Raw genomic sequence first — 13,045 nt, 5'->3', positions numbered from 1 at the left:
TAGCTTTTCTTGAGTATTTAAGGATGTTCTTTACATTTATTCAGTGCTCCTCGTCTGGATTCGACTGATACCTACTTGTGACACTCACAACAAGGACAATATTTGGTCGAGTACACAGCATGGCATACATGAGATTTTCTATTGTTGAGGCATAAGGAATCCTACTCAGGCGTTGAATTTTTTTAGATGTGGTTGGACACATCGTCTTGGAAAGATGAATACCATGCCTAAGAGGTAGAAGTCATCTTTTAGAGTTTTTCATGCTGAACTTTTTCAGCACTTTCTCTATGTACAGTTTTTGTGACAGGCCTAGCATCTTTTTAGATCTATCTTTATAGATTTTTATTTCGAGAATATAGGATGTTTTTCCTAGGTCTTTCATGGAGAATTCTTTGGATAACTATCTTTTGACTGAGGTCAGTATAGGAATATCATTCTCAATAAGGAGGATATCATCTACGTACAATACGAAGAATGTTATTGTGCTCCCACTGATCTTTTTGTATACACAGGGTTCCTTCTCGTTTTAGATAAAACTAAACGATTTAATTGCATAATCAAAATAAAGATTCCAACTCCAAGAAGCTTGCTTTAATCCATATATGGATCTTTGCAGCTTGCAGACTCGGCGATCGTCATTATCAGATGTGAAGCTCAAAGACTGTTCCATATAGATATCTTTCTTAAGATATCCATTCAGAAAAGTAGTTTTTACATTCATCTGTCAGATTTCATAATCATAATAAGCTGCAATAGCAAGCAAAATATGGATAGATTTCAGCATGGCTACAGGCGAGAAGGTTTTCTAATAGTCAATACCTTCGCGCTGACTATAATCTTTTACTATGAGCCTAGGTTTATAGGTCTATCTTACCATCTGCACTTATTTTCTTTTTATAGATCCATTTACACCTAATGGATACTATATCTTCAGGTGGATCCACTAAGGTCCATACTTGGTTCGAGTACATCCAGTCAATCTCTGACTTCATTTCATCTAACCATTTCTCGGAATCGATGTCGGATATCGCTTTGTCAAAGGTATTCAGATCACCTTCATGACTCTTATCTTTCATGAGGAATATTTTCTTATATCCTCTGTAAGCATATCCATGTACCTTTCAGAAGGATGGGAGACTACTAGGTCTATAAGGTGGTGGAAGAATATCAACTATTGGCTTATGAATAATGGGTTCTTGAGGATCTTCAACTCGTTGCTATTTAGAGACTCTTCGAGCTCAATTAACCCCCACTGCCTCTATCCTGGATAAACTGTTTTTCTAGGAATATGGCATGACGACTCACAATCACATTGTTATCACATAGAAAATAAAAGTAGTATCCCATGGATTCTTTCGGATATTCTATAAAACGAGTTATAACAGATCTATCCTCTAATTTGTTAGTTATCTGTCTTTTCACATAGGCTGGATATCCTTAAATTTTTAGTAATCTAGACTCGACTTTTTACTATGTCATATCTCATATGGTGCGGTAGGAACAATTCTGAAGGAATCCTATTTAATAGGTATATTGCGGTTAATAAGATATATCCTTAAAGATATAAGGATAAATCAGTGAAGTTTATTATGGATCTAACCATAATCTAATAGGGTTTTATTTCTCTTTTTGGATATCTCGTTGAACTGAGGTGTTCCAGGGGTGATCTATTGAGAGACTATGCCGTTGTCATTAAGATATCTCAAAAATTTTCAACTAAAGTATTTTTCTCCTCGATTAGATCGAAGATCCTTAATGGGTTTGTCAGTTTATTTTTCTACTTTGTTTCTGAATTTCTTGAATTTTTCAAAAATTTCAGACTTGTATCTCATCAGAAATACATATCTGTGCCGTGACAAATCATCAATAAAAATAATGGAGTAGTTATAACCATCTTTGATTTGCACGTCAAATGCTCCACATACATCGGTATGTACTAAGATAAGTATCTCAGTGGTCCTTTCTCCATGTCCCACAAAGGGCAACTTGGCCATTTTTTCTTGAAAGCAAGATTTACAGGTTGGGTATGGCTCAGAATCCAAAGAGTCAAGGATCTCATTTTTTTTTAGTTTGTTTATCCTGTCCTCTCTAATATGTCCAAGCCTAAGGTGCCACAGATACTTCTGGTTAATTTCATCTCTGAATCTCTTTTGACCTACGGCACTTACTACTTGCTCATTTATATTTATATTCTCATCAACATGCAAGTGATAAAGACTCAATTAAAAGATCACATGCAATCAATTTATTTTGCAAATAAATGAAACAAAAGTCTTTATTAAAATTGAAATCAAATCCTTTTTGTGCTAATCCAGATACGGAAATCAAATTCTGACTAGCTACAGGTATAAAATAATAGTCTTTTAAATCTAATCTAAATCCTGACGGTAATCGAAGAGGATAGGTTCCAACGGCTTCTGCAACAATCTTTGCTCCATTGTCGATCTGAAGGATCATATCACTTTCTCTTAATCTTTTATTTTTTATTAGATCCTGCATTAAAGTACATATATGAGCACTAGAACCAGAATCCAATACTTAACTAGAAGCAGAAGAAACCGTTAGGTTAGATTCAATTATGAGCAACCTTGACATACCTTTCAAATGTGTCGCCCTTCTTAGTCTTTAGGTTTTTCAGGTAGAGTGGACAGTTCCTCCTTCAATCGCTATCAGCATCACAGTGAAAATATTTTTCTTTTGCCACAGCCTTCTTCGGAGCGTCCTTCTTTGGCTTGTTCTCTTTTTCCGCTTCTTCGTGGGTTTATTCTTCTTCTAACTAGACTTTCTCTTGGATGAAAAAAGTTCGCTCCGTAGCGAGAATAATGTCCTTTGAACTTTTTAAGATTTTCTCAGCAGTGACCAACGTGTTGATCAGTTTGGGTATAGTGCAGTCCAATTTGTTCATATGAAAATTTACAATAAATTGACTATATGAACTCGTAAGGGATTGCAGGATTAAATCTATTTGTAATTTTTCTTGCATATTTAGTCTGAGCTTCTCAAGCTCCTCTAGGTTTTTGAGCATTGTCATACAATGTTGTGGACCCACCGTCCTTCGCGCATCTTCATGTTGAAAAGTCTCTTAGAGACTTCAAAACACGCAGTGCGGCTCTGCTCACTATACAACTCTTGCAGGTAAGTAATCATAGCCCTGGCAGTAGACATATGCTCATGCTGGCTCTGCAACTTGTTTGACATGGAAGCTAGCATATAGTACTTAACTCGACTATCATCATCTATCCATTTATCATATGTTGCTCTGCTCAGCACTGGGATGGTTTGATAAAATTTAGGGGTTCTGATCAAGTATATGTCTTAATATTTCGAATTTCAAGATAATCTTGAGATTTTTGAGCCAGTCTTTAAATTGGTTCCGATCAAACTATTGACTCAAGGATGCGGGTTAGAGGGTTTGAAGCTGATATGGTTTAACTGCGAGAGTAGAGATTCAAATTAGACTTTTGTACTTAAATTTTATATTTGCTCCAGGGACTTTAAGAAATAAATAAACTCACTATTTTTTTGGATCCCTACACTCTCCGAGGGAGAAACGAAAATCCTAACGCAACAATTGGATTTCTAGTGGGTGCTGTTGTCTCAAGGATACCGTGTATCTCACCTAATAGTTATTGGTAATGCGCACATCGATGCGTGGACCACTCCTTGCCTAGATACTTCTCTAAGCATGTTGCAGCGACTTGATCTCTAAGTTATGTGGACTCACCTAACTGTTATTATCCATGCTTCTTAGTTAAGTTCAATCCACCGTTCACAAGCGGTGCAAAGCCGTCATTGGGTCCTGTATCTAACAGTTATTGGGTCCAACCACATCTTTATTTTGGAGCAACTCTTTGTTAATAGAGTAGTTGCGTGTTTTCGGTGCAACTGAACTACTATGACCAGCCGAGAATAATCAACACCAGTAGCACGCCTGCACATCTACAATGGTGGATGACCTCTAGGCTTAATATTCATGGAGAGATTTGATTTAGGTTTCATCTAATCAGTCATCAAATGACTGATCTAAATGGTATGGACTAAACCAGATTGTCGAGCAACCACGTTCAAGACTCAATTTTTCAAATTGGTTAGGTAAGTGGAGATCGATGGGAGGCTCCTCCTTGATGGATCAAAGGTTCTAATTAAATAACAGCCTCTCAATTACTTGCCTTAGACACCGATAGGTCAATTGGTCTAATAGGTTTGCTTAAGCGAATAAGGCTCAAACCATTAAGTCGAATTAGATCTTTAAGTTAAACAATTCTATATATGAGATTTAATTGACTCGATCAACAACAATTGTATGATCTAAAGCTCAATTGATCTAACCCTAATCGACACTTGACTCGACTTGATCAATTTCTAAATCGATTTGGACTCATTATGTTCAAATCAAAACTTTAGATATAATCTAATTGCATGACCTAATTTTTGATCTACCCACGACCAAACCCTCATGCATAAATACAAATTTCAGATCTTTTAAAAACTAAATTTCAGATCTAATTTTTTTGCATGAAAGATAAGTTTTCAATCTCGAAACTAATTTTCAGATTCAACATGCAAACATATATCTTATATGTGCATTCAAAATTCAAATCTAAACTAAAATTCAGATCTTGACACAAAGTTTGCCATCTCGATATCGATGGCCGTTTCGAGCGACTGACAGTACGGTTCGGTATGGTTCTGTACCGTATCGAACCGGCAGCTAACCGATGAAGGCACCGGATCCGAATCGGGAGAAGAAAAAGAGAGAGAAATAGAGAAAGAGAGAGGAAGAAAGAAACTTATGAAGCACTTGTGAACCCAATAGGATTTCTCCGTACCATACTTCGAAAAGAAACTTATGATGCCAAATCTCTATCATAGTATCCTTGAAACTCTTTTCAGTGGATCGGAACGATATTCTGAATCCAATAGGATTTCTCTTAATCCAATTGAAACTTCATAAGCTCAATTGCTTAATCCAGATCAAATCTTTTTGTTGTGTGATCTCATAGGTTTCATTATGTCTGATAGTGAGATATACCATGATCTCTGTTATAGTATTATTGAAACTCTTTTCAATGGATTGAAACGATTTCATTCTAACTCAACAAGGATCGTCGATCCTGAGCAATCTTAATGAGCTCTCACAATCCACCAGTGACATCTGGCAATATGTAGTGACAAGCCAGTAGAACTGAAAAAGAACCTCAAGGTGTAGTTTTCGTGTAATTCAGTTCCTCTATCATGAGTTCGACTAGATTGCAAGTCATGGATAAATTGTCAAATCTCATCATCAGTCATATGATAGATTCGATTAGCTCAAGTTCTATTGTGATTCTCATGGAAATTCTTTTCTATCAATCATATTGCTGTGGCTATAGACTTATGGATTTAGCCTCTTAAATCCTATAGGACCACTCCTTTCTATCAAGGTTGTTAGATTTCTTTTAGATGCGCATCCTGCTCCTACAGTAGATCAACTGTCGCCAACATGCACTATAAGGACTCAAAGAGGCCATATTTTTATGCAGTCAAACTCTAATAGCCTCATTGTGAGCAATCATGCCATCGCAGATCGAAGGATCATTCACACAACTACAGCATCGAGATGATCACTGACGATTAAATAGAAATTCACGTGATTTTTCGTATGGTTACGCTTAGTACTAGTTATTCTCTAACAACTATCTGTACTTGCCGCTCAGTGTCTCTACACTGTAAATTGAAGACTCATCTATTCCGAAGGAAGCGATCTGTGCGCTGGTCTATTTGGATCGATCACCGTCCTCATGATGATACTATGGTCGAAAGCAATTTATGAATTACTTATATATGCTTTTAATTCTCAATATCTTGAGAATATATATAGTAAGAATTAATTCTATAGACGATTTAAGGACACATCATACTTAAATGAAAATAAAACTTGTCCTTTTATTGATTAAATCAATGTTTTAAGTATAAATTTGTGTCCTAGAATATTACAATGGGTCAACCATAGTGGCTTCTAGGACATACATCCAACATAAAGTGCACCATCTTGGAGAATCGATCAATGACTGCCATGATCGTCCCTCTTGGGTACTAGTAATGCTGGCACGACACATGGACTGATGCTCTCCTAGACTAACCCTCTCTCCATAAGCTCTTTCACTTGGCACTAAAGTTTTTCATGCTTTTTGGGACTTCATAATTAGACTTGTTGGGGATGACTGTGCCTGGTACAAAGTCGATACTATGTCGGATGTCCTGCATAATGAGTAGTCTGGCTGTAATCTCATCTAGCATTATCTTAGCAAACTCTTTGAGAAGTGGTTTCATCACTTTAGGTATCTTTGTTGACTTGTTATCTTTTAGCATGAACAAGGCACGTGCAACATTAGTCTCCTTACATGCCTTGATAAGTTCAGACATGGAGGCAAGGTGTTGGTTTCCACTAGAGGCTTTGGATGGTTATCAATCTTCAATGGTGCTAGGATTATCTCCACACCATCCTTCTCGAAAGAATAAGTGTTCTTGAACCCATCATAAATAGCTTGTAGTCATAATTCCCTGAATGTCCTAATAATATGTGACAAGCATCCATAGGAATAACATCGCACCACACCTCATCTTAATATCATTTTCCAGTTGAAAAGTGGACTAAACAATGCTTAGTCATCTTTATTTCATTTCCTTTCCTCAGCCACTACAACTTCTAGGGACTGAGGTAATCTTCGGTGGGCAATTTCTCAGCTTGTCAACTATCAATGCAGCAAGAACATTGTCATTGCTTCATCTATGATGACATTGCATACCTTGCCATGCGAAGTACATTCAGTGCGGAAGATGTTGTGGCATAATCAGTTTTCTTCATTAGCTACCACAGAAGTATTCAGGTTTTAGCATACTACCAATGCTTCACCTTGATCGGCATACACTAACTCTTTCATCTTGATCTTCATCATCCCCGCTAACTGGCTGCTCTGTCTCTTCTGCACATGACTTTTTCTCCACCAACAAGATGAGCCTTTGATTTGGGCAATCAGCTGCATATGCCCAAAGCACTGGCATTTGAAGCACTTGCTGGGGTTGGTGGTGGTGGTATTGGAATGGCTGGAGTTGGTGCCCTTGTCCTTCTTTGTAGATGATGGCTAGGAGGAGCTTGCTTTTGTGGATGGTGATGTCTTCAATATGGAATAGCCCTGGTTGGACGCACCATCTCTATACCTTAAAGAAGTATGAGCTAGTTTCTCTTAGTTGGATCATGTCATTCAACATCCAATAAGGTTGGAGCTTCACAACTTGTTTAATGTTGGCCTTTAATCCACCAAGATATCATGCGACAGTCTGCTCTTTCGGTTCTTTGATGTCTTATGTCATGAGAGTTGTTTGAACTCCATCTTGTACTCTTCTACAGTCATGTTGTGCTGCTGAAGGTTGTGGAGCTTAAGAAGTTTATCTTGACAGCAATCTTCAGGGAGGAGCTTATGTTTGAGTTCATGATGCATCTCGTCCTATGTTCTGATCTTACCACATCTTTCATGGTTATGTCGTCGCCTCAGATTTCCCACCAAATTGATGCATATCTTTCATGGATTTCTTCTTCACTTGATGATTCTCTTCTATGGTAGAAAGGATTTAGATCTTCAACTTCTTTATTAGATCGCTCGCTTTCATCGTTGAAGGGCTCTCTATTACAGTCTTGATTGGAACCTTGACAGTGTTGGCATTTATGTTGCCCTTGATGTTGTCAAAGCTGCTGATTTTTTTGTTGGATTTGTTCAAGCTGGCTGTGTAGTTAATGAAGTTCAATATCACACAAAACTTGCTCATGTTCTACATGCTCTTCAATGTTGCATTGGCATGGAGGTATCCTAAAATCGGGCTTTGGTAGCAACTGAAGCCGGGAGGTGTTGAAGTTGCGAGGAAGATAGGAGAAGGAAGAGGATGTCAATAGAATTGATTATGGTGAGGTAGAAACCCCACTACAGCATGTACAACATGGGAGGCTGTAGACTAAATGGCTGTAGTAGCGAATCTACATGCCGAATATTTTTTAACAACGGAGGATGGTTGTTGGAGGCGAAGCAGATTTCTTTTTTCCAAGGCTAAATCACCACCTTGGCTAGCCACTTCAAGGATACAACTTGTCACATGCCCACTCACAGACCTTAGGAGTCCACCAAAAGGGAGGAGGGAGAAACAGATAGAAGAATAATTCCCAAAGTAAAATTTCACTACTCAAATAAGCTCAAGGATGATTGTAGTAGGAACCCCATTAGGGTATTTATAAGCAGTATAAAGGGAACACTTTTCTTCTCTTTCCAATGTGAGATTCCTGATCTTACTAGATCTCAAAAAGATTTGATGATTAACTTTCATAATAACATCAAAAGGTCTCAAAAGAAAAGTTTACTAAAATCGAACTCTCTAAAGTTTGCTAACATAAAATTTCCTAAATAGCTAATGGGTGCCAATCTGGGATGGCATCCAATGTGGGACTCAAACCCATGTGCCCACAAGGTCAACCATAGATGCTCTAGCATCATTTTATATCTCAGATTTCATCTTGATGATTTTAGGAACTAGAAAGGTCGATTAAATAACTATTATGGTTTTAACATGGGCACTTTTGTTTTTTGTAACATACTATAGTTCTGAATTTGCATATGTTTTTGGAATGTCTCTGCAGGATCTTTTTATTCAGAGCTTGCCATCTATTGGGTTTTATGCTCAAAGCCTTCATGATCAGCTGAAGGTATCTTACCAAACTCATTAATGTTTTGCCAGATGTTGTCGTTTGAGGAGAAAAATTAGTGTTTAATCTCTTAAGGTTTTGATATTGAGGTCAGCATTAGATTTATATTTAGTTCTTGGCACAAGACCTTAGTTTCATATGTTGGTTTTGTTTAGTGTAACAAATTGCTCTTGTATGTATTGAAAGATTAATGAAGCTTTCTGATATTGCAGGCAATACAACGATATTATAATTGGTCAGATGAGAGTATTCTTGAAGATATTACTCTTCCTGGTTTAGCTGAACTTAAAGGTCATTGGTATGGGTCTCTTCAAGCTAGTGGAGGAGGCAATGGGGATACAATGGTGAGAATCACTGCACCCAGCTTTATATGTGTAACTAGGATGTTGCACATGCATTCACGTGTTTTTTAGAAAAGAATAAAACATATGAAGATAGATGTAAAGGGACGGGTTTTACCCATGACCTTGTGGTTTCAGTCTTATGCTGTCCAACTGGAAAAGCTAAAGTGGGGAAGCACATGATTGTAACATGCATAAGGGTATTTTGGGAACTGAAATTTAGAGGCAGACAAAGTGGAACCTTATGAACGAATACAATCACTGGGGGAGTTTCAATTTAATGGTCGAATGATCTTGGAAATTTGAAACGCCTTCTCTGATTAAGATTAAAATTGTGCACAAAGAATGCAACATTGAAAGTTGAGATTGTCTGAATAATTCTAGATTTATCGTTTGAAGAGTTAGATTAATTTATATCATGCAGACTGATTTATTTTCAGACAATCTTCATTAATGTACATAGCATGTTGATGATTTTTGCCTTTGGATTTTTTTCCCTCTCCAATGATAGGCTTTTATGCCTATACTGATGTGCATTAACCATTATGTAACAATTAATCATCAAGTTAATATGTTTGCTTGAGGCCTCATCGATCCAATAATTTCCTCCGTCTTGGCTTGCCATTTTATTCGTCTTGGCGTTGCTGTATAAGAAGGTCATGGCTCTTGTTCTCAAGAAATTTTGATGTCCTATTGGTAGACTAATTTGTAAGAAGGGGATGGGAGTCTGTAGTAATGATAAATATTCTTATCTAAATTTTATATGTTTTTTGCAGGCAGACTTTGATTTTCATGGAGAGGATTGGGAGTGGGGAACCTATAAGACTCAACGTGTTTTGGCAACTGGTGCTTACAGCAATAATGATGGTTTATGCCTTGAGGAATTATTTATCCAAAAAGATAAGGCAACTCTCCATGCTGATGGAACCTTGTTTGGGCCAATAACAAATCTTCATTTTGCTGTTCTTAATTTTCCTGTTGGTCTAGTGCCCACTTTAGTTCAGATTTTTGAATCTTCAACCTTAGATTCTATACCGTCTTTACGGCAATGGGTGACACCCATAAAGGGTATTTTGCACATGGAAGGAGATCTTAGAGGAAGCCTTGCAAAGCCAGAGTGTGATGTTAAAGTAAGACTACTAGATGGCGTTATTGGGGGTATTGATCTCAGACGAGCTGAGATTGTTGCTTCACTAACCTCGACCAGTCGATTTTTATTCAATGCCAACTTTGAACCTGTTATTCAAAGTGGCCATGTACACATCCTGGGAAGTATTCCTGTGACTTACATTCAAAATGACTCAGTAGAAGAAGTTGAAAGAGAGAGGGATATTGCAGGAGGGATACGAATCCCAGTTTGGGTAAAAGAAAATGAAAGAGTAACTTCTGATGACATCAGCGAAAGAAAAGCTATCAGAGAAAAGAGCGAAGATAATTGGGATTTTCGGTTGGCTGAAAGTCTCAAGGGTTTGAACTGGAATATGTTAGATGCAGGTGAGGTAAGAATAAATGCAGACATTAAAGATGGGGGTATGATATTGATAACTGCTTTATGTCCTTATGCCAACTGGCTTCATGGCTATGCTGACGTTGCCCTTCAGGTAGGTCAGTCTGAGTTATTCTTTTGGATGCTTTTAGCTAATGTGCACAAAAGTTATATCTTTATTTCCTTGAAAATGTTGCATGCGATTTACCTGCACTTCAATTGTAGAGTCTGAGCACTGACAGATATATAATAAATATTATATTAGTGGGCATGGATAAACTCGATCCTTTCATTAATGATAATCACTGATTTAAAAATTGAGGGCTGAGCCATAGTGGTCCCATGCTCTAATTTACATAATGAGGGTGCTAGGGGCAGTACACATAAGCCAAAAATAAAAAAGGGTGCTGAGTGGTATGGGCTTGGTTTCACTTGGTTAGGGTTTGTACATGTTGATAGACCATGTACAGCACAATTCAGGATGGTTCGGGCGTGGTCAGCCGAAACCAGGGCACATGGAGCCCTGTTGCACTTGTTGTTGGCTGGTAGGGTATACCAGCGAGTACATGACCGACATGCATGGTTTTTCAATAGTTGATTGAAATATGGTTTATTGTTGTGATATTGTTCACTATATGTAACCAAATCGTAGAGAAAATTATAAAAAACTGTATCCTAGTTAATATTTTACTTAAATGCATGAATTAGCATATTGTATTTATGATTTTATTTTTATAGATAAAGATTTAATAAAATTGATTAATTTCCAGATTTTTATTTTTCATGATAGGTAAGGGGTGACGTTGAGCAGCCTGTTATAGATGGATCTGCATCATTTCACCGGGCAACTGTTTCTTCTCCTGTCCTTCGGAAGCCACTTACAAATTTTGGGGGTACAGTTCATGTTGCATCCAATCGAGTATGCATCAGTGCCATGGAAAGCAGGGTGAGCAGAAAGGGAAAGCTCTTGCTCAAAGGCACTTTGCCTCTCAAAACCAGTGAATCATCTCCTAGTGATAAAATTGATCTGAAATGTGAAGTTCTGGAAGTGCGAGCTAAGAATATTTTCAGGTTGATTCTCTTTCTATCATTTCTACATACATGTTTTAGTTGTTTGGTATCTTTGTTCATTTGTTTTCCAACATATGAATATCAAATTGCAGTGGCCAAGTTGATAGCCAAGTGCAGATTCTGGCTCTATATTGCAACCAAATATTTCTGGAATGATTCAGTTGAGTCATGGAGAAGCATATTTGCCTCATGATAAGGGGAATGGTGCTGCTGGTCACAGATTGGCATCGAGAGCAAGCTTTCCTGCTGCAAGTTACACCCGGGTGACTGATTCAGGGCATGCCTCCCATTTTTTTGGATCGTTAGCTACTTCCTCAGACAACAAATGGTCTCAACCTCCAGGTCTGTCGTGATGAACATAAGTTCAAATTCTCACCTACCTGTTGCTGTTGATATGATAAATCTATTGATTCTACTTTGGGAATGCAAATGATTTATCATGAAGTGCCTTGTTCTTTTCCTGGATGGCTTGTCCATGTGAAAAGGATAATCCATACATGGCCAAGATTGCTTTTTTAAAGGAGGAATTATGTGATTGGAAGTGACTTTTCACTGTTACTGGAAACCATAGATCATAGAAATTGTATGACAAAAATCACCTTTTCTGAGGAATGTGCCATCCTAGTTTCTTGGTATTACGTGATTAGGTTCTTCCCCTGATTGCCTGAGGTTCTTGTATTCCATCCTGCCCCTTGCACCACTTTCCTCTTTATAAAGGGTTGTGGACAAGCTTGCTGGGCTCCCAAACAGGCCTGAGCAGTTTGCTGATTGCTATTATTACTATCACCATGATTATCATAACAATTATAATGATGTACCTTTTATATGCATATATTTCTATTTTATTAATAGAGGAAAAAAGTGTCAAGCCAACTTGAAAGTCCAATCATACTAATATTTCTGTGCTTAATCAAAGTAGGTATTATCTATCGTATAATGTACTTGTGAAGATATTGGCCTGCAGTTTGTTCCTTATATAGCATCATATATAATTTCTTCATTTTTTTTTTCTTTAAATCATATTATTATATGGAGCCATAAAATTAATTTACAAACCTCATCACCAATGTTTACTAACACAGGATGGAATGCCACTTTTCCTGGGATGGAATGCCACTTCTCACTTGTTTTTTTTGCCATGGCTGCCCTGCAAAACCATTTGTCCACACGTTCATGGCATCTTGCCTGTGTTTATTGGGGGATAAAGGCTATCTGATACATAAATGGATGTGTCCTTGTCCTTGGATAGCGAAACAACCAACAAATCAACCATGAAAAAAACTGCAGGGAGCATGTGATCTGGATCCAACCTTCATCCCACCACCTAAACAGCTCTTGGGAGTCCTGTTAAGGGCTTCAATGGTATGCTCATGGCAGAGCTCCAATTGCTTTGCATGCAGTTGCACTCTCATTGTT

At 37.6% G+C, this 13,045-nt stretch overlaps 1 protein-coding gene across 1 annotated transcript in view; it reads left to right on the top strand.

Annotated features, from left to right (window-relative positions):
* The window catches only part of LOC105051218 (protein SUBSTANDARD STARCH GRAIN 4, chloroplastic), an 85,462-nt gene that overhangs the window by 54,394 nt on the left and 18,023 nt on the right, over nt 1-13,045 (top strand). Inside the window, 6 exon segments of the mRNA XM_073243025.1 lie at nt 8,666-8,731; nt 8,944-9,075; nt 9,849-10,673; nt 11,349-11,629; nt 11,722-11,747; nt 11,750-11,971. Coding sequence (XP_073099126.1) covers nt 8,666-8,731; nt 8,944-9,075; nt 9,849-10,673; nt 11,349-11,629; nt 11,722-11,747; nt 11,750-11,971 — 1,552 coding nt within the window.

Source organism: Elaeis guineensis, chromosome 9 (assembly GCF_000442705.2).
Source record: "Elaeis guineensis isolate ETL-2024a chromosome 9, EG11, whole genome shotgun sequence".
Classification (NCBI taxonomy): domain Eukaryota; kingdom Viridiplantae; phylum Streptophyta; class Magnoliopsida; order Arecales; family Arecaceae; genus Elaeis; species Elaeis guineensis.
The sequence above is the reverse complement of the archived record's forward strand: the minus strand, read 5'-3'. Positions and strand labels throughout refer to the sequence as shown.